The sequence below is a fragment of the Lethenteron reissneri genome, chromosome 27 (genome assembly GCF_015708825.2).
Source record: "Lethenteron reissneri isolate LAM-NWPU_2019-01 chromosome 27, ASM1570882v1, whole genome shotgun sequence".
NCBI classification, from domain to species: Eukaryota; Metazoa; Chordata; class Hyperoartia; order Petromyzontiformes; family Petromyzontidae; genus Lethenteron; species Lethenteron reissneri.
Genome location: NC_083805.1, coordinates 4,366,608 through 4,394,375, shown reverse-complemented (window position 1 = coordinate 4,394,375; position 27,768 = coordinate 4,366,608). Strand labels below are relative to the sequence as shown.

The 27,768-nt window shown below is 46.2% G+C and overlaps 2 protein-coding genes and 1 pseudogene across 2 annotated transcripts; 2 read left to right on the top strand and 1 right to left on the bottom strand.

The window, feature by feature from the left end:
- LOC133348264 (basic proline-rich protein-like) overlaps positions 1–1,109 on the top strand; it is a 2,465-nt pseudogene extending 1,356 nt beyond the window's left edge.
- On the top strand, positions 778–22,610 carry SLC8B1 (solute carrier family 8 member B1). Its single transcript, XM_061561194.1, has 15 exons — positions 778–1,302; positions 6,303–6,455; positions 7,225–7,277; positions 9,075–9,132; positions 10,357–10,462; positions 11,093–11,260; positions 12,069–12,185; positions 13,087–13,146; positions 14,441–14,604; positions 15,435–15,576; positions 16,818–16,936; positions 17,737–17,890; positions 18,564–18,644; positions 20,049–20,110; positions 21,126–22,610. The coding sequence occupies exons 1-15, from the start codon at positions 1,177–1,179 to the stop codon at positions 21,312–21,314; spliced, it is 1,752 nt and encodes a 583-aa protein (XP_061417178.1). The 5' UTR covers positions 778–1,176; the 3' UTR covers positions 21,315–22,610.
- On the bottom strand, positions 22,118–27,768 carry RITA1 (RBPJ interacting and tubulin associated 1). Its single transcript, XM_061561196.1, has 3 exons — positions 27,588–27,768; positions 24,676–25,010; positions 22,118–23,287 (listed from the first exon to the last, which is right to left on the bottom strand). The coding sequence occupies exons 2-3, from the start codon at positions 24,939–24,941 to the stop codon at positions 22,723–22,725; spliced, it is 831 nt and encodes a 276-aa protein (XP_061417180.1). The 5' UTR covers positions 24,942–25,010; positions 27,588–27,768; the 3' UTR covers positions 22,118–22,722.

Here is a 27,768-nt window from a genome sequence, read left to right as displayed (position 1 = left end):
CTTCTTCCGACCCCCACCACCCCCACCCCCTCCCTTCTCCCGACCCCCACCACCCCCACCCCCTCCCTTCCCCCGACCCCCACCACCCCCCCACCCCCACCCCTCCCCCGACCCCCACCACCCCCACCCCCTCCCTTCCCCCGACCCCCACCACCCCCACCCCTTCCCTTCTCCCGACCCCCACCACCCCCACCCCCTCCCTTCCCCCGACCCCCACCACCCCCACCACCCCCACCACCCTACCCCTCCCCCGACCCCCACCACCCCCACCCCCTCCCTTCCCCCGACCCCCACCACCCCCACCACCCCCACCCCTCCCCCGACCCCCACCACCCCCACCCCCTCCCTTCTCCCGACCCCCACCACCCCCACCCCCTCCCTTCCCCCGACCCCCACCACCCCCACCACCCCCCACCTCCCCCGACCCCCACCACCCCCACCCCCTCCCTTCTCCCGACCCCCACCACCCCCACCCCCTCCCTTCTCCCGACCCCCACCACCCCCACCCCCTCCCTTCCCCCGACCCCCACCACCCCCACCACCCCTCCCCCGACCCCCACCACCCCCACCACCCCCTCCCTTCTCCCGACCCCCACCACCCCCACCCCCTCCCTTCTCCCGACCCCCACCACCCCCACCCCCTCCCTTCCCCCGACCCCCACCACCCCCACCACCCCTCCCCCGACCCCCACCACCCCCACCACCCCCTCCCTTCCCCCGACCACCCCCTCCCCCGACCCCTCCCCCCCACCCCCCACCACCCCCACGTCCCGGGGTCTGCGAGGAGGACGCAGCCGCACGCAGCGCCGCGGTGCTCAAAGTCGCAGCCGTAGAGAGACACGCGCACAGAGAGAGCGAGAGAAAGAGACGCACAGAGAGAGATACAACTAAATAAAAAATACGCCACGGCGAGCGAGTAGTATTACAGACGACCGGCACACAAACACGACAGATTTATTTGCGGTTTTTTATTTATTATTGGTGGTTTTGTGTGGTTATGTTTTAAAAAAACCCACAGCCGCTTCTGTTTAATGGGTCGCCTGTCGCGAATATGCCGCGCAGCACGAGGACGTTTGCCGGCGTTTAAGATGTTTACATTCTAGCCGTGAGCACCGCCTCAATTGGTGGACAAGGTTATTGTTGTTATTTGTTGTTGTTTTCTTAACCACGACGACGATGTCCCCGCCGCTGCACGTGGTCGCTGCGATGATGTTGGTGGTGATGATGATGGTGGTGGGGTCCGAGGCATCGTCAGAACACCGTCACAGCGTCCACGATCCTCATTCATCATCAGCATCGGAGGTGAGAGAGATTGTTGTGGTCGTCGTGGTGGTGGTGGAGCCGCGGCGGATTCTTGAATCTGTCTGTGCGGAGTTTTTGAGAGTTGCTTTGTGATATCCCTTCTTCGCCTGGTGTGCAAGGATTCGATCTCCGGGGGAGTCATCAACATCACGCGTTTGTAGATGTATTTGGCTGCTGTACATGTCCACACGATGGTGGTGGTGATGATGATGATAAGCCACTTTCGTTGAGCTCTCGTTTGTGATATCCTCTGACAAAAAGGGGCCTTTAACCTCGTAAAATTAAGACGACTTTATAGGGGTTTTTTTTAAAATAGTTGTTGTTGCATCACCCTCACGTGCACGATTTGGGGGTGTCTTCGTGATCTCTGCTTCCTCCTCACAAGACAAACATTTCCGTGAACGCATTTGCACCAAAACATTCCAGTGTATGGATGAGTCTCGAGGACTGATCGATACACAGTGATGTTTTACCTTCACGTTGTTGGACCTACCCAACCAAGGTGGCCAGACCACCAGGATAATCGTCTCATTTGCTGCGACAGTGACCCCCTGGGATTGAAGCCCTCTTCCCTCGTTGAAAAATCTTCTTTATCGATTACTCGTGCCACCAAAACGTGCGCCATGTATTGACCACTGGCAGTTTGGCCCCACTGATGCCACCTACCTACATGGCATCATCTGGCACCTCGAATTGACGCCCATGAGTTGCGCCTATTGCTGCTGTGGTCATAATGCTACATTTGATGGATTTTGCATTTCCCATAAATATGCTAAATTCCTCTTCATATGCAAATTCCTTTGTCAAGGCGCTCTTCCTCTTCCCTCCCAGCTTAAATAGACGCTCCAAGCCTAGGACATGTCATTCAGACTCTGTCTTATCGACAGACATGTTCTTCACCTGAGGACGGCTGCTTGCGTTGTGGCCGAAACGTCGTGAGAATTATTTTATTAAGTTTTATTTTTATTATTTTATTACTTCCCTTCTACGTGACTTTACCGAAAGAACCAAGAAGATGAATCCCTGCAGTCACGAAAGCTTTAAATCGAAATTGATGGATTGTCACTATTTGCTCTGGATATGCTTGCTGTCCTGTCGCTTTAAGTTGAAATATTTTTGGCTCAATTTACAACGAAAACTTGGAATTGTGCGGGTTGGCGAAAGGTGAAAATTAGATTTTTTTAAAAACTACTTCAACTTAGAATCGAGGACAACTATCTGTTGACCATACACATCACATTATAATCATAAAAGTAATTTGTGGACAAGCCACTTGCGTTTAGGTACTATTAAGGAGCGCGCGTTATCCTAACAATTATTGGTGTACGTAGTGATTATAATGATATGGCGCTGTCAATTCGCTGACGGGAGTCAGGTGCCTGTGTGCCCATACCGTGTCAGGATCATGGATGTTGTTTGACCTTACTCCACCACGACAGTGAATATCGGATGTTGAAGGTTTTGGGGGTAGGCGGATGACCGGTTAAGATACCACTCGCCACACGTGTTTCATGTATAATTGAGATATACGTTGTTATGCAATCAATGACAGTATAACACATTCATTTAAGTACAGTTATATTCTTGGTTCTTTCGGTAAAGTCACGTAGAAGGGAAACAATAAAGTAATAAAAATATAAAACAATATATTATATATTTTTTATTTTATTGTTTCCCTTCTACGTGACTTTACCGAAAGAACCAAGAATATATATATAAATCCCTGCAGTCACGAAAGCTTTAAATCAAAATGTAAGTACAGTTGTTACATGTACTGATGGGTTATAAGTAAACACGAGTACGTATACCGTATATGCGGGGGGAGCAGTGGTGCAGTGATTAGCGCCATCTGAACTGAGTCTTAGGCATGCCCCTCGCCACCAACCCACCACCATGACCAGCGTGGTGAAGTATGGCACAAGCAACCCCCATGATCGAAACGGCTTTTGGAAGGCTTTCGTACAGCAGTGGATACACGTTTTAGGGAACCAATTGCATACGAGGTATTGCTGGCGCCAGTAACTGGCGTGTAAATTACCCTTACACGCGCCACATGATGAAAAACCACCTCCTGTAGGCAATGGGTCAGCCAAACTCTGCTAATCTGGGTGAACTTTAGTCCCATAGTCATTTGTTTATAGAGATCCGCGGAAGCTGCCACTGCCAAGTGAATTAGAATGCCCTCTCTTCAAACAACCCACTGGACATTTATTTGCTGTCCCAGATTTCCACTTTTTCTGCTCCTGTCCCAGAAATGCCATTGTACAAATAAATGACCATTCCCTTTGTGAGGCCAAATTACCATTTGTCTCTAGTTTTCCTTTGAAGTGTTAATATGGCATCAACAGCAGGTCATGGACATTGTTTAGGCCACATGCATGGAAATGCACGGATTAGTCTCTTTAATCAGCAGATCGACTCACAACAGGTGGTTTGGAAACCTAAGGCTAATGAATCCCAACAACAGAACAAGGGGAAAATAATGGGGTGGGGGGGGGGTGAAAGAATGTTAAAGGGTTTTGTGCAAAGTGTAATTATTTACTCCGTAGTAAATGCAATTCTTAACATGCTAGCAAAAAGCGGTTCCAACACAATCTCTGACTCACCATTTCAAAAAAGCATCTTGAGGTGCTTTTTAAATACCTTGTAACCGCACATCTATATCCAAGCTTAAAATATCAAATTATCCCAAGCTGTGAGAGAAAATAACAAGATAACCCTACGTGGTGTTTCCCACTCTCCCATTACACCTGTAAGTGCCTTTATCCAATGGTACTCTCAAAGCCATCATCCCTATTACTGCCCTAAATGGGAAACATATACCATAGGTGACATTTCGTGCTATGGCTCTTATACATATCACAGAGATGTGGAATATTACAGTGTACATTTTCTTTTTCAGGGCAGTGTTATTGACAAAGGTCTTAACTTGATGCTTTGTCCTTGTGTGCCAGTAGCAACTTTACGTTTTGTAAATATTCTGATAACATCGAGGAATTGATGTACTCCACTGCTTCCTGCCGAGTAAAGGGAAGAGTAGTCCTACAAGCCACGCTTTATTATACAACCCATGCACGTGTTGCGGCCACTTTAGTACCATATAACTGTGTAGAATTTGGCAAGCAAAATTTAGAGTTTTTATGTCTACACAGGAAAGCGTTTCCTTGTAGTTCTACTACTCTTCACCACTAACGGTCTGCTAATAAATATCCATTGGTGGTAGATATACAATCAATTGACAGTAAATTCTGCCACCATTACTATATAAGTATAGTTGCGTTTCCATCTCACTGTGTTACATTATTGTCATGTTCCATATCTCATTTGCGAGCCATTTGAACAATAAAAAAAATCCATCTTTCTGAACCAGATTCTCATTTTTTTTACCTTTCTGGATTTTGTTGCTTCCACAGAGTGTCCTGAGCGAGGGTCATCTTCAATAAATGTCTTACCCATTCAAACTTTAGTTTATACACTGCTGGTGCATCAACGCTACAGTCGGTATCCTATAATGCATGGCACTGGGTCTATTTCCTGCTTTGATAAGGTATTTGACCAGTGGACAGTACTCCCAAATACTCTACGTCCGTGATTTACACGAACACACTCTTCAGTTAAGTTTATATTGAAGTACCCTGTGAGCTAGGAAGCTTTAAGTCGTGTTTCATCAATAAAAAACACACCGTTTCCATGACAGAGATAAAACATAAGAGAAAATAAATGAATAATACAAATGAATACATTTTAAAAAGGTAAAAAAAATCATAATTTCTCAAATATAATTAATCGTTTAAAAGTTTTAGCCAATTAAGGAATACATATAAGTGCATTATAAGGCATAAAAAGTGCCAGTGGTAAAACACCGTTTACCAAGAAACACTAAATTTAAACAAACCTTCTGCAGTTCTGGGAGTTATAATCAGGTTCCGCCGAAAATTTGCAAACAAGTTACAACTTGGCAAAACGGCTGCTTACTTGCATGGGGTCAAAGTAATGTCTTTTCTACTTGTCAGTGCAAATACAAGTGTGCATTGAAAAACTAGTTTTTACCAAATGTTTTACTCAATGTGCTTACATCTGCATATGTTCTATTCAACTAAATTGGAACTGTGTCATCTCGGTGAGGTAGCATGTCAACATCTGAATATATTGCGAGGACTAAGTATATAATAAAAAAAATCGTTCATAAAAGCATCGAAGACTTTAAAATGTCCTCCACCACCGTCATAATCATCAGCCTTGATGTATCCACTGCTGGATGAAGGCCTCCACAAGCCATCGCCATCCCTCGCGATGCAACAATTGTGAAATGAACAAAAAACACGTGCTGTATTTCTCAAAGTGGCAGCAGTATTGGGTGTATTATCAGCAGGTAAAGATAAATAAAACGGCCTTCGGCAGCAGGCAAGGGGGAGGTTGCACATTATATTTAAGGGGTTGTGCAACACCAAACCGCAGCATACATCTCGTGCTTCGGGAGCTGTAAAGGTGAAGGGGCAGCCCTGCAATTGCTTGCTTACGCCACTGCTGGTGGAAGGCCGTCCACTGGAGGACGCTTTGGAGAGCCTCTCTAGGGGCTATTTGATTAAATTTTTCGTACTATTTCACCCTGAGCAGGTATCTTACAAAAGGTGGGAGTACTTACACTTCACCCCATCACACGTGACCTGCCAATAGATCGACTGACCAGTGGTCTACCCATTCAGAGGTGGGGGGGGGGAGATATAAGAAAATTGCTCATTGTTTCAACTGCCACTCCTGGGAGATCGAACCATCGACCTCTAGATTGCAAGTCCAATGCTCTAACCATCACACAACCGTATCATCCGAGCCATGCGATATTATTTTCAGGCAGAGAGACTCCTTGAGATTTCTGCCGGCAATCGCTGTTGTTGTACCAACCGGACATCTGCGAAAAAGAGCTTTGTAGGTCATCGGATTCCTCCAGCATAAATATTCTTCTGAACTTCTCCTCCTCCGCGTGCCGTCGTCGCTTGCAGTGCCGCGACTACCGGAGCATCAACGTGTCGGAGCGATGCCACTTTGTCAACAGCACGCCCGACTGCAAGATCCACGATGGGTACTTCGACTACGTGCACATCGCCTTCTGCAACTTCCCGGCTCGCATGCTGCCGCTGCCCATGACACTCTACGTGAGGCCCCCCCCCCCCCCCCCCCCCCCCTGCAATAACCACAAGAGTTCCCGTTTTTGCGTTTCTGTCCAATGGAGTTAAAGTGTGTGGTCCAGTGGTGCAACGTTTAGAGCGGCGCGGCAGCTTGCAATCTGAAATGTGTGTTGTATTTCTGGATGTTGCCCTCTCAGCTACTTTTTGCTCTTGGGTCAGTACATTTAATACAGTTGGGCCTGCCGCCATAGGAATGTGGAATTTCTAGCACCAGCTGAGGGCTTTAAACGTGAGATAGGTGCCTCCCGATGCTTGTCTACGTGGGAAACCGCTTAAGAATGTTTTTTTTCAGGTTACAGTACTCGTACATCTTGTGAGCAAAGATGTTGTGTTGTCAGTGAATTGGTTAAATTGTACTATACTCTCACGCATTACAGCGCCCACATTTTGGTGGGATCTGTATGGGTAAGCCCTCACATTAAACGCCTACCAAGTCTTCCAAACCGTTACGCCAGCAATAAAGCGATAATGCTCATCCCGTCCCTATTATACAGTAACATTACTGCGTGTAATGGATAACATAGGCCGTCAATTCTTATCTTAAGCCAAAAAGGCAGTTGCATTGCTTGTGGTGGACGGGTTGTCTTCCTAATGGCATGCGACTCACGTGGCTGCCTGCCTTCTCGCTTCACAATGATAAACTAGAGCAAGCCAGGCCCCTGACGCAGGTGTGCAAAGTTCCTTCCGCTTAAGTATAACATCTTCTTGCGATTTCCGTTTCCTCCGTCTCGCACAGGGCCTGTGGCTGCTCGTGCTGTTCGTCGCCACGTCCACGACCGCCGAAAACTTGTGAGTCGGCTTAGCCCCGGCCTACTCTGCTAGAACAGTTATTAATGTGGATATTACAGAACGTGGCATTGTCGTCTCTCCGTGCCCCAATGCCACTCGGGTAATGGCAATGAGAAGCCACCCTGCCCCGCCCCCCCTGGGTCTAATGTGCCGCTGCAGATGGCTCCCTTTAACTACCGTTTGCAATCCCCCCTCTCTGACCGTAGCCACTGAAACGATCAGCTTCAGCGTGACGATTAACTCGTGTAACTGACTTTTGCACGTTATTTTGAAACTGTCGTAAACGTGTGATATGACGGTTCCACTGTGTATTGTATTGGGCTGGCTATGACGCAAATTACTTGAGATCAGTTCCCATTTATGGGTAATATCAGTTGCGAGTGATCTGAACTGGTCTTGGCCAACCCAGTCCATAAACCCACACTGACCAGCTGTGATGCAATATGGTTGCATGTGGAGGCCTTCCTCCAGCAGTGGATTGACAAATTGGCTCAACTGGACTAAGCTGACCATGCCTTTGTGTTTAATCAACCTTTGCCACAAACCAAATAGTTATCAGCCTTTCCATCACACAGCCACCGAGTTAGATAAACCATTGCCAAGGAGTGGATTAGCATCTCAATTCAGGGACGGTGATAGGAAAATAATTTTACTCTATTAGGCGAGTATAGATTTACCAATGATGCGACCACCCTCATTCTAGAACTCAAAATACTCATTCGCATGGTTGCGGAGAATATAACTAAACTAATAAAATAATATATTTGATACAGTACTGTGACTTGTGATGGGAGGACTGATCCTGTGCTCACAATTGCACCTTTTTGCGGTCTAGAAATCACCTTGTGTGTATTGTACAGCCCTTTGTTAATCTACTGCTGGATGAAGGCCTCTCTACGGCATGTTTCGTGGGGGTTAATTGACCATACTTCACTATGCTGGTCATTGCGGTTTGGTGAAGGAGGGACCCCAGGACTGGTTTGGATATCACTTGTTGTGGGGAATAAAAAAAAGAGCGAACAATGTCTCTTTCACATATCCGTCACCACACATAAAAAAAAATTCACAACCAATCGGCCTTCTGGGAGTGCACAATTTCAGCAGCATTGATTCAATACAACCAATTTCTGGATTTGTTTTAACTCCGTCTCATTAGAGGCCAGGGTTGATTAACCCTACCCATCTGACTGTTCATTAGCAGGCTTGCTTATCCCATTAAGTCAACATTTATTAGTTTGTTGTCCTTCCCCTGCACCTCCGATTAGCACGGTTGGCTACGTAGGGTGCGAAAGAAATTCAACATAAAGTGCATACGTGGGCATGCCATGAATCAGCTTGCTCCTCAGTCTCCCTTGCAAAGTTCGAATCAACCTGATCACATATATATATAATTATTATGCCCAATGCTTAAACAGGATAACCTGAGACTGAAGAGAGTCCTGCATTAGGATGTTTGGCCAGTGTAGGAAGAAACCCATTTATACAATGGGAAAACACTCAATGCTTTGCACAGATAGATTCAAGAATGCATTGCTGTGGCAAAATTTGATTACCTCTCGACCTAAACCTGGTATTCCCAGACAGCCTCTCGTCCAAGTACTATGCACTCAACTCTGCTTAGCTTCTGAGATCCGATGAGATTGGGTGTGTCCAGGGCGACTTGGTACAAGGCAACGTTTCATTCGTAAAGGTTTCAATCAACAACTCGTTCATATTCGAGGGTACAATTCAAATTCACTCTGCGCTCCTTTTCCTCAATGTTTTATTTTAAAATGGACGTGCATCTCTCTCCCGCAGCTTCTGCCCGGCACTGGAGTCCATCTCGCACTCCTTGCATCTCAGCCACAACGTGGCAATATCCTTTTTCCTGCGGCGCCTGCGAGCGTGCGCGCTAATATCAGCGAGCGGCAGGGCCTTTGGCTTTATTTGGCATGGGGCTGGGTGTATTTCCACATCGGTCTCCGATAGGGAATCTGCCGCTGGTAAACTGGACACACGCGCAAGCGGGAATGGCCTGGGGGGAGAGGCGGTGGAGGGGACAATACCCCAGTGTAAAAACTAAAAGCCATAGAAACCTTTTTTGTAAATCACTGACCACGAATATCGCATTGTGGGAATGCGACTCTGGCCAGGAGATGAAAAGCAACAGCGTGTACAGTGAATCCATGTCGACGGTTGGGTGGTTGGGAGCTTCCACGTTCATTTCTCCTTTAGTCCACCGGATTATTTACGGGCAGTCCACATTCCTTTCCAGGCTCCCTGTTGTTTCAGGCTTGTTTGTGAATAAACACGTGATGGGAGTCCCCACACATCAGTTTCGCAAGTTAAAATTCTAACGGCTGTTTTTTTTAATCTTCCCTTGCCCACCCAGCAAGCATCAGCGCCTACCCCCATTGCCACCCCAGGCCGTTGTTGTTGCAAGCGAAGTTGGCAGAAGTTCAGGCTGGGAATTAACCAATTCAGCTGAATTGCGCTTTTGAATTGGATTCATTCCGATCTGGAGGGACATGTCTGCATGGCTGATGCTATCTTTTCGTCTCCATACCAGGGACACCAAGTTGCTTAGTCTCAATTCATTTCTTAATTGTGGTCCTGGAACACCAATGTCCACTGGAACAATGCAACATTCCTGTCTTTTGAATATAATTTATCTTGCTAGTTTGGTTTCTTCAAAGCTCTGAAGAACATAAAAAAAACTTGCACCTTAACCTTTTCCTTTCAAACAAATAATTAGCAGTGTCTTGGTAGCTAAATTAATTTGAAACACATTCGATGAAACGACAGCGTTTCAAAAACATACATACCATCACCATTGTTTAAATCGCAGTTCAAACTTGTGGGTAATTTGAGATAAATTTACCCTGGACTAATTTGTCGGTTTATCTTTATCACTGTCACTTAATTTTTTAGGCTTTCAAGAATAAGTATCTGCTGCATAATTTTAATGATATGCGTGTGCTAGATCAGGTTTTTGAGAAACGGTGGTTTGTTACACAAGATGCCACTTCGTCTCAGTCCGTGGGCTTGCGTGTGCCGCGCGCGACAATCGAAGTGTTCCTTGACAGCCCTCTCGGTGCACGGCGTGACGCTGCTGGCGTTTGGCAACGGCGCTCCGGATGTCTTCAGCGCCGTCGCCGCCTTCTCCGACCCCCGCACGGGTGGCCTGGCTATCGGGGCTCTGCTCGGTACGTGCGTCTGTGATTTGCGGACAACTGTGAAAACGCGAGGGCCAGCGTCTTCTCGGCTGCGCCGCCTGTGTCTCTTCGCCAACGTGTGCTCAGAAATCGTCGCCTGTGTCTCTGCGCCAACGTGTGCTCAGAAATCGTAGTAGCATCAGGAATAGTAGTCGTATAATGTTTCTAAAAAACAGGTGAGAGCTCACCACAGACCAAGAGTCTCCTAAAAAATAAGACAGCTCACAAAAAAACAATGCAAAACATTGCGCGTAAAAAATTGCAGCGTACGGTCGAATGATCAAGCAAAATGAAACAAAAAGCCGTTGTACGAAAAATGCAGCAATCATGTGGCTTACAGTTTAAAATAGTACTTGTTGTTCTCAATAAAATACTATAAGACAGAAGATAATGTTCCTTGCATTCATAATGTCTAAATAATTAGTGCAATTCGTGCCACTAAACTTTATTTGAACTCAGAAGAGATGAAACATTAATCCTCGTGCTCGGTAGCACAGAACGAGCGGTTTCGCGTCACGGGGTCAGAGTCCTCGCGCACACATTTGATTGTCGAACGCCCTGCAACTTCTTGCTTGCCCCCCCCCCCCCCCACCGTGCATGACCCCGTTGTCACGTGCCCAGGCGCGGGGATCTTTGTGACGACAATCGTCGCCGGCAGCGTGGCGTGGGTTGACCACTTCTTCATCCCTTCGCGCCCGTTCCTGCGTGACCTTGTCTTCTACCTGGTCGCGGTGTTCTGGACGTTCTTCGTGCTCTACCGGGGTCACATCGACATGGGCGAGTCAATCGGTACGTTGCCCGTTCTGCTCTGCTGCCCCCATATCCCGGAACTACCCCCCCCCCCCCCCTGCTTTCTATGGTCCGTTTCTTTCCAGCATGACATTTAGACGACACTGTATCAATCCAAATTGCATCGTAGCAAACGGAAGTATGGCAAGCTAGCGATCTCCGTCCCATGCGTATGCAACGTACCAGGTTTCCAATTCACATTTGAATAAGCGCTGTTTATTCAAGTCAATAGGACTGTTCAACATGTATCCTATTTACCTACTTGACCGAAAAAACCTAAGAGTATGAATCCTTGCAGTCACGAAAGCTTCAAATCTAGAATAAATGTATCCTATTTACAAACCGGACAAAGATGTGTGTGGGTCCTTCATGTCAAGTAAATGTGTACTGTAAAAAAACACGCTTATATCACAGCACACGATGCCAATAGCAGCCACTGAAAATAAACAGTTCCGTTTCAGAAAATGGTAACCGAGTAAACGTTTTCAAATGAATCACGGATATTTAGATTCAAATAAGTTGCGTTATTTCATATACTTGTTAATGGAAACCCAGTAATAGGCACACTTCATGCTGGCTCAATACACCAGCTCTATTAATGTGGTCAACTCCGCATCCCTTATAAAAATAAAAACCCGTGCCAGGATTGTTGCTGTCATAAGCAAGCCTTTTGTTATTGTAATCACAGCGACCTTATAAGACTTCTTGTTTGTGGGTTCATCACATGTATGTTGAATTTCATTCGCACCGTACATAGCCAACCATGCTAATCGGTTGGTTCTTGGTTGTGTTTGTGCGACGTCCCAAGGGTACCTGGGCCTGTACGGAGGCTACGTCGCGACGGTGCTCATTGGCAGCTGGATTTACAAGCGGCAGAAAGCCACGTGGTTCTCGCAAGGCACGCTGCCCGATTACGAGGGGCCTGGTATGTGCACCGCGCACACGCAGCACACCGGAGGGGGAGGGGAGGACAGGGGTACAGCCACACTTTAGAAGTTGAGGAGCGTCCTTCACTAAAGTCAACGGTTCAAGTCCCATTATTAGTCAGATTGCAGATCATGACGTTTGCCTCTGCCCCCCCCCTCCCCCGTTAGCCAAGATAAGAGGAGTTCTGCTTAGATTAAAACTATACAAAATTCTACAAAACTACTGGCTAATAGTGAATGAGTACCGAGTGTACTGTTTAAAGGTTTAGCATCATCAGCTTTTACGTCACCTTATTGAAAGGGAGAAAAACGCAGACTCAAAAAATACGAAATTATTTTTTGTTACAATGTTGCATCTGTAAGTCATGTATAAAAAAAAGATTGGGGGTTTTGGACAACCACGACACCCACCAGTGGCTGCCCCCCCCAACTGAGGGAACAGCTCCATATGACATTGATTTGCGTGGGACCAATTAAACAAATAGGTTTTCCTCCTGGTGCAACACACCCAAAAACTGTCCGCTTTGTACAATTATTCTGGCAAATGTGTATTACGAGGTGAATATGGCCAATGGCCAAATCACCCAAAATGTACCCGATTTTGTCAGACCTTAGAATCTAAGCATATTTAAACTGGATAATGGATGGACGGGTGAGCAGGATGTAAAACAGGCTGCAGCGTAAAGTGGGTGGGCAGTCAAGGGCGGTGCAAAAAAATCCAATATTGTATTGTACTTCTACGATTCCACTTCTTTCCAACCCAGTTTTAACCATAGCACACCGACTCGTGTGGTGAAGTACGGCTCGATAACCCCTGTGAGCATTGACAGGCTTTCATTCAGCAGTGTATTGACAAAAGGATGGTAATGATGCGATGCAATTTTTTTTCCTCCGCTTTAGGCAACCTCAGCGACGATGATTACGACGAACCTCGGCGACGTGTCGCCAGCATTCAGCAAGGTTTGCCGATGCACGCCCCCCCGGTCCAAACATAGAAACACGTCAACAATGAGCCATCATCTCCTTAAATAAAAAAGGACATTGCAAAGAAGCATGGGACAGGACCAACATCAGTACAATGTAGGTACATTGGCCAAAACATCATGAGATTTTTTTTTACGATCTCATACAATATACTATTCTAATACTGGTAGGAACCTCCTGGTTACACCAGCCCACAGGGGATTATTGTGGCCGTCCGTCGTGCAGGGAGGGGCTGGGTGGGGAGGGTGGGGTGGGGCTGGGTGGGGAGGAGCTGGGTGGGGAGGGGCTGGGTGGGGAGGGGGTGGGGAGGGGGTGGGGCTGGTCACCCGTGGTGCCCTTATAAAACTCAACGTTTAACCTACTCACGCCGGCTTGTGCCCGCCCTCACAGTCGGCCATATTTGCGGAATACACCACGCCGCCGTTGACCCTGGCCATTGACCGAGCAACCCAACGTTCCTACCAGCTCCCTCCGCAGGAATGTGTTTGACATTCAGTCGCGGTCAAATCTCAAGAGTCGATTATTTGTACCATTGTGATACAGACTCTGTGGTCTCCATGGCCCTGCACGGTGTCTATGAACCGACCGCGTAAAACAATTCTAACATACACTAATCAAGTCTTGTATAGTGAACAAACACATCTGTTATTGTCCCAATCATTTGTTGCATCACCTTCCGCTATCGCAACAAAATGTATTTCTTTGATAAAAAAATTCCCCATATTTATAACACCCGGCAAACCTCAGCTTTTCCTTGGGGTTACTTGGCCTTGACAAAAGGAGGAACACGTGTGGGTTTGTGCAGGACACAGTTTCTTGGAGGAATGATAGCAGATTAACGAGACCGAGGAAGGAATGGCAACCAAATGAATTATACATGCCTGAGAGGGCGTCCTCCACGGAGATGGAGTGATCAACTCAGAATAAAAATTGTTTTACTGAGGGATGCCGACGACCTGGGGAGGCTTTCATCCATCAGTGGACAGAGAGTGTCTGCTGCTCATGATGAAAAAGTTTCCCTATTGCAATACAGTACTGCTATTAATCTAATTCATGGTTGCTGAGCACAGGTGCCAAGCAGCCAGCAACAGACAGTACTATTAAAGTTTTCATCGGTAACACTTAAAATATGTTTATTGAACTGAAAAGGTTGTTATGAGTATTTGGCAAAATAGACAACAAGCCCATGGGAGGGAAGTAGAATAAAGAGAAACGTTTTGACTTTACCGTGACTTTGTTAACCCGGAGTTGAACCCTGACCCCGTCGCAGTGGTGGGAGATCTGAGCGAGAGCCTGCCACTGCTGGGTGCTCCATCGAGCCCCACGCTGGGCTGCGGAGGGAAGCTCTACCGGTTCCTGCTTTCTTTGTCGCCGCTCGACCTCGCGGAGTGGAGGCGGCGAGGATGCATCTGGAAGTTTCTCAAGGTCGTCGTGGTGAGGCTGGGAGACATTCCCCGAGCGTACCGTTCGACGCTCGGCCACGTACCCATACAGGGTAAAAATGTGTTTGGGTTATGTTGCGTAAAATATAAATGTGTTGTTAAGCCGCCACCACTCGATACAGCCAATTTTTAAGGTTTGTCACAAAATGTGCCAATTAGTTACTTCCTTAGCACACTGGTGTGTTGGAGAGCAAAACTCCCACAACATTTACAATTTGAGTACGACGTGTCGCTGGTGATTATAACCGGCTTCATCAGCTGGTTGTGGGTTTAATCTCCTACACACCGGTGTGCTGAAGTAGTAACTAATTAGCAAGTTTTGTTTACGTGACAAACCTTACTAATTGGCTGCGTTGGGTGGTGGTTGGTTAACGACACGTTTATATTTTTACGCAATCTAACCCAAAAAAACCTTTATTATGGAAAACGATCGCAAAGGCCTACGTGTTAAACTGATTGTAAAGGTGCAGCCCTGCAATTTCTTGCTCGCACCAAGATTTGCGGAAGGGTCTCTCACCGGGTGTTTTTGGCCTATTTTTCTACACTGGCCATACGTCTTGGAAAAGATGGGAGTAGTACCCATACTTTACCCCCACCACCACAATAGTGCCCTCTGTCTTACCCAGGAAAGCCTGAGTCTCATCCGATTTTCAGGAGGTCCTGCGCAGGAGGATGTTTGGGCCAATTCCACCGCGCCATCACTGTCCCATGCGATACTAATCTCGTTAACGCTGCTGCCGTTACAAGTTATCGCCGTCTCTATTGCCTCCGCAACAAGTTATCACGGTCTCTTCCCCCCCCCCCCCCCCCCCCCCCCCGCAGCTGCCAGTGGAGCTGCTGCTGATTCTTACGGTGCCCGTCATGAATGTGATGCGTGAGGACCGCAAGTGGAATCGCCCACTCAACTGCCTGCAGCTGATAACGGGACCTCTGGCCGCTCTCTACTCCCTGAATGGGGGGCTCTGTAAGTCGACTCGTGACCCCCCCCCCCCCCGTCCCCGCGACTGTGGAAGGCGCTAAAATGCCGAGCCAAACGCTTGCCCTAGTCTCGTCGAATGTTTTTCAGCGAGGTGTCCGGGTGACTCGGAGGTCATAACACTGGGCCCGGGCGTTGGCTGACATCCTGGGTTTGAAACCGGGTTTCAGCCCCCACCTGTGATTAAATCGTGTTCTCAGGTGTACAGAGTTGATAGGTTTTCAGCCTTTTCACAAAGGACTGAACAACAACAAAAAATCCGTCGCATTAAAGTTTGGTTCTGCACACGAGTTGGATCATTTCTATGTATGTTGAACTTCTTTCGCATCATACATAGCCAGCCGTGCTTATCGGAGGTGTGGGAGACGGATAACAAATTAACACAAAATCAGTTCAAAAGAAATTAGTTTTAACTCTAGATTTAAACATTGAAACCAAAAGTTGACTTATGTTACGAACGCTAATCTCATAGCATTCTCGCGATGCCACGATGACATCACTCCCGTGCGTTTTCATACGTCAATGCAGTAATATCACGAGTGTAATGGTAGTGCTCAATCGTGATCTTTTAAAAAAAATCATTAATGAAGCTTCAAACTGGTGTTGGACATCCTGCAACACACAGCCGAGATATGTATCACCGTCACAGAAGCTGCATGCTTTCTATAGTGTCCTCAAGTGCCGAGTTTTATTTTATTATCACCTGTTCTAGCAGGTATAAAATAAAATAAATCACGACGTTTCGGGCGCAACACAAGCGTCCGTCATCTGACTTTACCGAAAGAACCGAAGAGTATGGATTCCTGCAGTCACGAAAGCTTCAAATCAAGACTGTTCTAGCAGCTCCAAAACATACATCTGAGGTCAAGCTCTCACCTAATGCTGCTCCCTCACCATTATCATCATGATAATAGGGTTTGTCCCTTTTTTCTGGCAACAAAACAGGTGTTAAGATGTTAAAACACCAAACTGAAACCTTTTACAAGGAATCACGTCTGCATTAACCACAATGCTTGTGGTCAGAATGCAAACAAAAAACACTGACAACATATGCATTGTCCTTGAAACTGATTGGTCCACACCAACCAACATCTTAACACCTGTTATCATATGTTTTCTACTGGCAAAGGAGGTCCCATGACATTATCATCATCTAAACATATTCTTGATATTGTGCATTCCGTAAACAAATAACGGCATGCGTCCCGTGCTTCTGTGCCCGTGTCCAGACTTCATGTTACCTGTGGGTGGTGTCCTTCCCCTCTGGAGCCTGATACTGGCTATTGGCGGCCTGCTGGCCGTCATTGCCTTCATGACGACCAGCGAGCAACCGCCAGCCTTTCAACTGGTGAGTCCTTTGCCACTCAACGCCTCACACTGCGTGCACACTTCCATAAATTGTCAACTTACCCAAGCGCGCGACCACTGTCATCGAGCGGGGAACCGCAATATTTCGTAAGATGTTCCTCATCGGTTTGCACAGTGACGAGAGCGGACTTCTTAACACTGTTCAGTACAGAAGTGGTAAGAGTCAGGTGAAGGCCATGAGATTAGTTGGTGAGCAGGAAGCAGCCCATTTAAGGAAGAAGTTAAACAGTGCCAAGACCATGTTTAGGTATCGCGATTAACGTTAGCCCGAGGTCTTCATATAGCATTACATTTAAAATGTGTGTATATATAGAGTACATCTGAAGACCCTGTACAAAACAGTGGGATGTGTGCATCATGGGAAAAGGAGGCGTATATATTTTCTTGCATTGACTCGTCAATTCTTATTCACACAATACACGCATCGAACTGTCCATGTGCGAATCGGTTTACCGTTTTTCTAAAATTATTTGAAAGCGTTATATTTCAACGAATGGAATAATGTAATGAGTCAATCAAAACGAAATGTAAGAAACAATACAAATGAGATGTCAAAATGAGACAAAAAAACTAAACCACAGCGTGAAAGTTTGCATTTCCATTGCATTTTCTATCCTGAAAATACCATTTCCTAGTGAAATTGTATCCTCACAGCTCCGATTGGCTACGTACGGTGCGAAATAAGTTCAACATACATTGCGTCAAATTTGATAGTAAATAACTCGGAACCCAAAACCTTAATGTTGAGAGCTGGTTCTGCGCTTCACCCGCACCCGCTAGGCGTTCGCGGTTGTGGGCTTCGTGGTGAGCGCCCTCTGGATGAACGCCATTGCCAACGAAGTGGTGAACCTGCTGCAGACGTTCGGCGTTGTGTTCGGCATCAGCAGCACCGTGCTGGGTCTCACGCTGCTCGCCTGGGGGAACAGCGTGCCCGGTGGGCGCTGCGGCGCACAGCGCACCGCACAGCACAGTCGCAGCCCCGCCGCCACGCGACGCCGCACGCCACTTCACGCACCACACGCCACGTTTCACTTCTCCACGTCAGCATCACGTGCGACCGCCACACCACAACCGTGTCACATCACTCCATGCTATGCTGCAGCGCGACGGCGCATGCCACTCCACGCATCGCACAACGCCACGCTTCACTTCTCCACGTCGCATCACATGCCACACCACATAACCGTGTCGCTTCACTCCATGCTATGCCGCGCGGCGCCACGCTATACTGCAATAAAGCTGCAGGCTGCTGCACCACAATAATGCATAGATCTGTCCTGCACTGTACATACATGCAAATTAAAATATATTGCAGCATAGTTGGTGACCTCGGGTAAACCCCTATGATTTTAAACACCCACCCGGTGAGGCAAGACTGACAAAGCTCTGTGCGGTGTCGGATTGATGTTCATTCAGATAGATAAACCTTTCCTGGTCAACACACCGACACTGTAAGCACGGCCAAGCGTTTGAAATCCAACACACCACAAGGGTGCCACACTTGTGCCCGTCACACTGCACTTTTGATTGTCCAGAAGATCTAATTTGTTTTGTGGTCAAATATATGGCACCATTCCCCCTAACCACTGTCCCCCGCACATGTGCAGACTTCGTGGCGGACATCACGATGGCAAGACAAGGCTACCCACGGATGGCCATCTCCGCGTGCTTTGGTGGCATCGTCTTCAGTATCCTTTTCTCCAATCGCGTCATTTGTAATTAAAGATGCGATTCTAATAACAAATAACTGTTCATGTTGCAGATATACGTTAATTGCAAAATATGTCACAGGCTATCCGATATGAGTTTGAAGTGTCAGTTGTTTTCAAAAAGGCATTCTCAAAGACATAGTCAAGAGCATTATTATACCACGGATTTCACTTAGACATCACTCCCATACATGATCTAGATCATTTCCATACTTTCCAATACATCTCTACAGTGCTGCTGACCATAACCTAAAATATATTTGATAATTAATGCAATTATGCACTTGCGTCAGACAGTTTGTACCACACAGCCTAGGTACGTATCCACAAGATACGTTTTACGAGTTGCGTCCCTTTGAATTAGGCTGCACGATTGCGATGATTAGAGGATTTGTATTTCATTTTGTGCAAGTTGTGCCTGAAAAGGGGTTATTGTCAGTGAGAAGGAAGGGCCACACAGGAAAAGGAATGGCTTGGAGAGACATCGAAGTGAAAACAGCCGACTGGCAGGCAAGCGTGCATCCAGAACTCGTTTGTATATAAAAGGATTTTTTTTGAAAGGGTATTTTTTTTCAAACGTATCTCGAAATACCTGAATGACTCAATTTTTCACAGTTCCTCTACCACATCACGAGGGCACGTGATTTGTTTTCAGGCCTTGTGCTTCGTGCTCCGAGTTATTACCTTTCATAAGAGGGCAGACTTGGTGGCTCACGTATTTAGCGTATGGGAAGTATTTAGCCGTTTTTTTTAAGATTAAGTGAATACAAGAATTTGCTTTTATAGCACTTTTTATTTTTGCTTTCCAATGAGAAAAACAAGAAACTCTTTCCCGATCAATCTCGCTTAAAAATAAACAAACTCAAACACATATGTTCTTAAATTGCAACATTTGTGCCCACATTCTGAATGACACTTGCATTTTAGTCTGTGCATGGTGTGTCTGGGAAAGTTTGGAACTTGTAGTTTTAAAACCGAACGTTGTCATTTTAATTCAGAATTGAAAGCCAGGTGTGGCTGAATAGTAAATAAGAGAAATGCCTCAGTGGTGGTGCAGTGGTTCTTACACTGTGCTACAAACCCAGTAATATGGGTTAAATTCCAAGCCACAGTTAACATTAGGCCAGTTATACCTGAAATGGTCAGTCATAAATAAGTACCTGGTGCAGCATGAATATCAGCACTTGGGAGTCAAAGGTGGCTTGGACATGGTGCCATCCACACCAACCTCTCTTGCGCATCGTGTCAGCCTCAATCGGTGTGCTCGTTAACAGCACTTGCCTCGGCAGTCTTGCCCAGCTATACGGGAATATTTGTGTTTATGTCTAGGACGAGATGGAGGGCAGCAGGAGACCTCATTTGCAGCCTTAACTGTCTGCACAGACATCCTGGTGGGGATTGGGCTGGGTTGCCTGCTCAGTATGCCCCCTTCTCACGTGCAGCAGGTATGGCCGTGCACACAACACGTTCAGAACGCTTGGACCATAACTGTTATGGCTTTTCACGATATCATAGTTTTGCCATCCCTGTGCTTTATCGTCGTGATTTGACGGGTCATGATTCAATAAAATAAAATATTCCGTTCTCCTATACTGTTATATGCGAGCGTAGGAATTGATTGACATGCCTAATAATTAGTCGCACAATGTTAAAAAACATCACCCGTATTGCGCCTGATCTTGTTATATCTCAGAAGCCAAGCGGTTCCGTGCCTGGTTAGTGCTTGGATAGGCAGCCCCAATGCATAAACGGGTGTTGCAGGCAGCTGGATGGCTATGTTGTCAGCAGAATGGAGTGTAGCAAAATCGATTTCTGTACTCTGCTATGCTCCAAAGTCTTACACTCCGTGCCCGTCAACTCGCACTGACCAGCGTGGTAAAGTATTGACAAATAACCACCATGTACATTGAACTTCTTTCACACCGTACATAGCCAACCATACTAATCGGAGGTGTGGGGGAAGGACAAACTAAACACAAAAAGCAGTTCTAAAGAAATGAGTTTTCAATCTAGATTTTAAAATGTATAGCTTTCAGTGGCTTCCTAATATACGAAGGGTGTTCGACTGCCGTAGAAACACCTGAAAGTACACGATGCAGTGGCCCGCTATGACCAGCACAACACAGGGATGCTCTCATCCAGCAGTGGATTGGCAAAAGGGCTGTGCATGTTTATGTATACACACAAAATTGATGCAAAACGGTTTAGACATGAGGTATGGCACACCAGTGAGCACATCTGTTTAGTTAAATTTTTACATTTATTTTCAAACATCTGTAACCCGAACTGACCAGCTTGGTGAAGTATGGTCGATTAACCGCCCACGATCCGCACAGCATGGGGACGGCACTCATCCTGCTGTGGATTGGAACAAAAAAGGGCTGTACATGTACACACACGCGTAATGTTGTGCCCTTTGTGCGTCTTATTGTGCCACCCCCACCCTTCTCGACGGTGCAGCTGGTGCCGGATGTACCGCTGGTGTGGGTGCTGTGCGTGTCACTTGGCATCAGCCTTGTGCTGTCCTTCGTGGCACTGCCACTGCAGGGATTCTACCTCACGCGCAAATACGGGGTCTGCCTCTTTGCACTTTACCTCGCTTTCCTCACCGTCGCGCTCCTCACAGAGTTCCAGATCATTAGATTTTAAGTCGATCAACAGCGCGATTCGTGGTTTGTGTTTACGTTCACTAACGTGGTGCAATCGGGACTTTCGTTTTCGCTTGCTTTCGCTAGCGTGCGTTAAATTTGTCCCAGCGAAATTATTATGTTTTTACTTCTGAGATTTGACATGCCAGTGGACGGGCGATTTCATGTTATCTCCATGCGAGAGAATTTAGGTCACTAATGCAAGTAGATTTTGTTAGCCATGAACGTAAAGAATGTTTAAGTTGCAAGAACATCTTTTGAAATGTAGGGTTAGGTTTGGATTTTAAGCAAGATTAAACGTCTACATTATTTTGAATGACACTTGATTTGTTTATAATTTTGTACAAATGGCTTGTACTGTATTTATATATGGAAATAGCCAGTGCACAAAGCGAAAGCAATCTAATTGTGCTGCACATTAACAATTATTGCAGTCGGTGCTGTGTTTTACGTGTTTTGAATACTGCAGCCTAGTTTTAAGATTTTTTTTTTATCACCGATGAATGTTTTGTATGTGTGCGATCACTGTATTTTTCTGCTGCAACTATTGTAAAGCCAGCGTTTGTTTATTTTTAAAGCCTACAAACGGTAAGGTTGCATAACATTTAAAAACCTGTTACTTTGTTCTGCAAATACTATTTCTCACACCTCACCCGAGCTGTCAGGCTCCAGGACACATGGATGCATACACACAGCGTCTTGTGCCAAACTCTCGACACATTCCTTCACTGCAAAATGACACTAATAGGTTGGTCTCAAACGGCATTACCATAGCAACACACAAATTGACATTTTAAAAAAATGTCTTGGCACATGTTTTATTCACAATTAAAAACAATATTTCCACACCTTTTTATAATCTGCCTATTGATCAATGCAACGCCATGTTGAAATGTAGCAGCTCAAATCACGAAGCTTAAGTTTAAATACAGTAGTCATTCACGTTCACTTGCCTGAAAGTGCTGAAGAGGAAAGTTAAAGGCAATCTATACAAGAAAAATAACGGAATTAAAAACGAATGAACACAACTATAATGCAAAGTACATACGGCAAAACTGCACTGAAAGTACAAATCCCATTTGTATGATGGCCTCAGCAGGGTTAACTTATCAAGCTAAGGAACACAACAGTGAAATGACAACTTCACTGACATTTTGGAATTGTTACTCTTACACTTTTGTTCATTAAAGTGTCTTTCTACCAGTAATTTTAAATATCAAGACGTACTCGTGTAATATTTAGAAACCGTTGTTTCAAAAAGAACCCTGTTTTACAGATAAAATTTCACAAAGATGTCCTTTTGCCTTTGTTGTTCCTTTGACCGTTGCTCGTTTGTTTTGCGGGTGCCACATATGCTTCGCAAATCGACAACCCAATTTCATTTGGCCACCACCTTTTATCTTGGCCCTTCACCTCCAGGGTGGCCTGACTGCCACTAGCGAACCCGTCGAGCCGTACAGCCGCGCCGACTGTGGCCTGCGTGCAGACCCAGGCCGAACCACCTCCGTTTGAGAGGCCGCAGACTCTCGCCGGCCATCCAGCCGCGGCCTCGCAAAGTCCCCGCGGGCAGACGAGGGCCGAGAACCGCAAACCACGAGGTCGCCCGCCACCCCGTGCGCTCCCAAACTCACAGTCCGATGGTGCTTCTCTTTCCCCGGCTGATTTGACTTGTGGCTGCTGCCGCTGCCCGCGCCGCGTCCATTTGTCGACGCCGTGGCAGAGCCCAAGTTTGGCCGCCCGTCGATGGGTGCCGTTTCCAGGGGAGCCATTCTGTGCGGGGCCTTGAGCGGCGGAGAGTTTTTCTTGTGCTCGCTCTCGGCGCGGTGCGGCCGGTAGGACGGAGGCGTCCACAGCAGCGGCTTGATGCGCACACCCCGTTCCTCGCGCGACACCCACGGCGGATCCCAGCCCGAGTCGGCCAGCGGTCCCCCAAACAGCATCTCGTCGCAGTACGTGGGCGAGTGCTTCACCAGCCTGCGCAACCAGCACACGAGTTCAGTGCCCGCCAAGATTCACGCGCGTCCTTGCCGACGTGCGGTGCGCATCAGACGGGTGCAAGCAGTGCTTTGGCAAGAACTGGAAAGCGGTTTCAGGGTTCGTGACATGTACTTGGCATGTAGCGATTCATTCCCCCAACACCCAGAGATTAAATTGCCAAGATTCGATATTTTGAGTCTATTTGAGAGTAGATTTTCGTATCATTTTTAAAGATTAGTTTGTACTTTTTCTCATGTATTATATATTGTTTGCACAGGTTTATTTGCCCCAATAGTAGCCTATATATAACAATATTATTTTCATATTAAATCTGTGCATATAATTGATTCTCACATGCACCATATGATGCAAATGAGTGCAAGAATTGAGGAGTCCATGCATAATCACATGCAGTGGGTAGGTCAGGTGACGGGTTAAACCAATGACATCGCTGATGAGTGCAAGGTTTAACTATTTAAAACCTGCACCAGTCCATAATAAAACTGGCTTAAAGTGTACCGTAACAATTCTAAAATGCCAGCTCATTTAACATCCGCTCGTTACCATGGTTAATGAATTCACTCCAGGCACAATCAGGCCTTTGGCCAAGCTGGAAGTTGGCCAAAGTTTAACAGCATTAAATGTGCCTTGTTTGTCGACTACTGTATCCTTGTTGGCTTACGTAATATTAATTAGCATCTTACGAAGCAGTGTTATTAATGATGGTTGCAAACAATGCACTTATAACTCTAGAAACCGATTATAAACACATTTCTAGTCAACAAAACAAATCCAGATCGAGTAAGTAAAACTGGAATTTATGCAGCCCAACCGTTTAAGGTATAATATTGAATGTTTTAACTACACTCCCATGCAAACTAAAATGGGCCATACGAAAGGAAATTTGCACTCCAAATTGCTGCTGAAAATCATCCGATTCGACAGCAGTCCCTAGCAGAAAGCCGTTCAATCTGCCACTTGAATCGTTCCCCGACCGCATATTATTTAACAGCATCACATGCAGTGTTTTCTTGTTACCAAACCAGTTTCTGGCATCTTATTAATATAGTACAGTATATCCACTGGAAAATTGGCAATGCATTGCTTGAAAGAACGTTAATCAGTTAATTACTGGACAGGCATTTGTGGTTACGTGTGACATTGGGTGATCTTTTTATAGAAGCCCCATTTTTTGTATCACCCTGTAATTTCATCTCAATAGGCGATTGAAAATCGTGAATCGTACCGACTCTACGTTCCAGTATTAATATTGGTGTTAGAGGCACGGTTAATAAAAAAAATCTGCAACAATTTCCAGTTATTTTAGTGGGATATCACCAAACACGAAAACGGATCACAAACCCCATCGTTTTCACCTGTCGTACCTGTACTTATTCCGAGTCATGGGCATGCCGCTGCCGCTCGGCGTTTTCGGAGTAGAGGGCACGGTGGAAGGTGCCGAGGTCGGGCGCGGTGACCCAGCCCACGGTGCCTCGAAAGGCCTCACGTAGGGCAGAGGGCGGCCCGAGGGGTCACCAAACAGGGTCTCCTCCACGAAGGAGGCCTCGGAGCGCACGCGGTAGCGGGCGCGGGCCGTTTTGGGGCTCCCCGTGCCGGGCCTGCTGCCACTGACGACCAGGTCCACGGCCATGGCAGCAGCAGCAGCAACAGCAGCAGCAGCAGCAACACCACCTCTCTCGCTTGGTTTTTTTCAACCTCCCTGACTCATCCGCAAGCGAGAGGTTTGGGGATCAGCAGGAGCCAGAGAGGGAGGGGTGAGTGGTGGTGGGTTGGTGGGAAAAGCCAGACATAGCCACTCACTGCCCCCCCTGGAATAAGCCACTCGTTTCGCCACGGCTCACAGGACAAAAGCCAAACGGGGCCACGTGACGACGAACTGGGGGGGTGGGGGGGGGTACATGCCGGTCTAGGACACGGTTGCCATTAATAAACTCGGAGAGAACCTGACACTGGTTCTCATCATCACCAGCGTCACCATCAACACACCACGCGCGTGGAGATGCCCCCCCGCCACCCCCCAATCAATCCACGTTTAGAACAAACCGAGATAAAACATCACGGTGGTGATGGTGCGAAGTGAAATTAACCACCGACGTCGTCTTCATGAGCGTGACCTTTTTGTGTGCTTACAAGTGCAACGCACAATTACGTTTAATAATTAAAAAAAACCCACGAAAATGCCAGGTGCGGCATAATTGCGCCTTTGCCACGGTGTATTTTTTTTTCACATCCACCCTCAACACAATTGAAATCGAATTTAGTATCGATAACATGGGGCAGTTACGGCAGCGGTACCGTGTAAGGCAGCGTTAATTGATAATTAGCACTGCTTTTCAACGGACTGCATTAAAATGTGTATTTATGTACATTATATAAGTGCTTACACTACTACGTCTCAATATAATTAGCATATTACCGTGTTGTTATTGAAGTTGCCAAGAGTAGTACATTGGCAGTGATATGATGTTGGCAGGGAAATACATATATCCAGTACAGTATACCATGCAGTGGCCAGTTATGTGAGACACCTTTAATATTCTTTAAAAATATATATTTGTATGCATTTAAAATGTCGAATTAAATAAGAAATTACACTTAATGCGTTTTATAGGCAGGGCAGGTGAGGCAGGTAAATGAATTAACCCAATTAATCTCCCATTAATTTATTCACGCATTCTTTTACAAAATTTAACAACGTAAAAAAGCATCTAACTTACGAATTAATAAATCGATGAAATCGCTCATTCATTGACTACAATAACAAAATTATACATTTGTACGGTTGTTTTGATTACACTGAATAAGCTCAGGGGATGCAGGCACAGCAAACTTGTACAACCCATGCGGTTTACCCCCTATTCTTGTACAGGGAAATTGAGTTTTCAGGTCCATAAGGCGTACAGCCGTTTCAATATTGGGCAAAACAAACAAAACATGGTCTATTTGTGTTTTTATTTAAAGCTTTCGTGACTGCAGGGATTCATATTCTTGGTTCTTTCGGTAAAGTCACGTAGAAGGGAAATAATAAAAATATAAAACAATAAAATTCTCACGACGTTTTGACTGCAACACAAGCAATCATCATCACACCTGATGAATCATCACACCTGATGATGATTGCTTGTGTTGCAGTGGAAACGTCGTGATAATGTTATTGTTTTCTATTTTTATTATTGTATTATTTCCCTTCTACGTGACTTTACCGAAAGAACCAAGAATATGGTCTATTTGTGTGATGATGGGACGTTGTATGATGAACACTGAAATGTATAAGGCGCACACGGGGTGACCAATAAGATCTGAATTGGACTGTAATAAATAAGAGCACTAACAAGGGGTTGACAGGTATGGCATAGCATGCAGACACTATTAATAGAGCTCGCTCGTAAAATAATTATCCGTTAAATAGTAAAAAAAAGAATACAAAAATCAAATACTCTTCGCATTCCGTGAATTAATTACAGTGTAAATGATTAAACCGAACAGGAATCGCCAGCCCCAAGCAGACACATTAACACAAATAGAGTTTTTTTTGGGTTAGATCGCGTAAATATATAAATGTTCACCATTGGAACCTCCTTTGCCAGCAGCAAAATATGCTAATTGTTGTTTACCCTTTTATCTATCTTATTATATTAATGTTGTGTCGTTAAACCCGCCACCACCCGACACAGCCAACCAGTAAACAGAACGTGGGCAATTCGTCACTAGTACAGCAGCAACACCGGTTGTGTGTTGGATAGCAAATCCACAACATTTACAATCTGAGTTTGACCTTTCGCTAGTAATGTCAACCATCATAATCAGGACAAACACGAGAGCTTAACGGATCATGAATGTGTCACACACACACACACGCACATTACATACCCACACGCAAACGTCTTACACTCAACAACATTCGCGACAATTCTAAACTGCGTTACGTCTTGTTATCGAAGGTCTGGTAATATATATTGTATCAAGCGGACAGACAGACACGATAGCTTAACGTATCGATTATGAATGTCACACACGTGCATTGCACACTCAAACACAGTCTTTACAATTCGAAACGATTTCACGTCGTTATCGAAGGTCCGATAACAATTATAGTGGGCATGAAAACTCCCTCCCCCCGTACAAATGCGGCAAATGTTGTTGTTGTTATTGTTTTTGTTGTTCTCTCTCTCTGTGGCCCAAGGCCCCCCCGATGCAGCCACCACCGCCTTGCCTGGCGCGCACGAACATTGCACATTAGACCGACGACGAACACAACGCGAATTGAGGATCGTACCTTTGCAATCGGGGCGGTGTTGTTTAACGCGATCGTGCGTGTAGCAAAAACAATAAAATATTAATATTACGGGGACACAATAACCAACAAAAACCACCGCCACAGGAATTATCGCCGGCGATTTTTTTCACTTTTTGGATGCAAATTGTGCGCATGAGGCCCCATCCCCACCCACCACGCG

Excerpts from the sequence above, each read along its gene's own strand:
- SLC8B1 (XM_061561194.1), top strand. The coding sequence starts at position 1,177 with ATGTCCCCGCCGCTGCACGTGGTCGCTGCGATGATGTTGGTGGTGATG. Across the intron at positions 16,937-17,736 it reads AACCGCCAGCCTTTCAACTG|GCGTTCGCGGTTGTGGGCTT; the intron begins GTGAGTCCTTTG and ends CGCACCCGCTAG. Across the intron at positions 17,891-18,563 it reads CTGGGGGAACAGCGTGCCCG|ACTTCGTGGCGGACATCACG; the intron begins GTGGGCGCTGCG and ends GCACATGTGCAG.
- RITA1 (XM_061561196.1), bottom strand. The coding sequence starts at position 24,941 with ATGGCCGTGGACCTGGTCGTCAGTGGCAGCAGGCCCGGCACGGGGAGC. Across the intron at positions 23,288-24,675 it reads ATGACTCGGAATAAGTACAG|GCTGGTGAAGCACTCGCCCA; the intron begins GTACGACAGGTG and ends CTGGTTGCGCAG.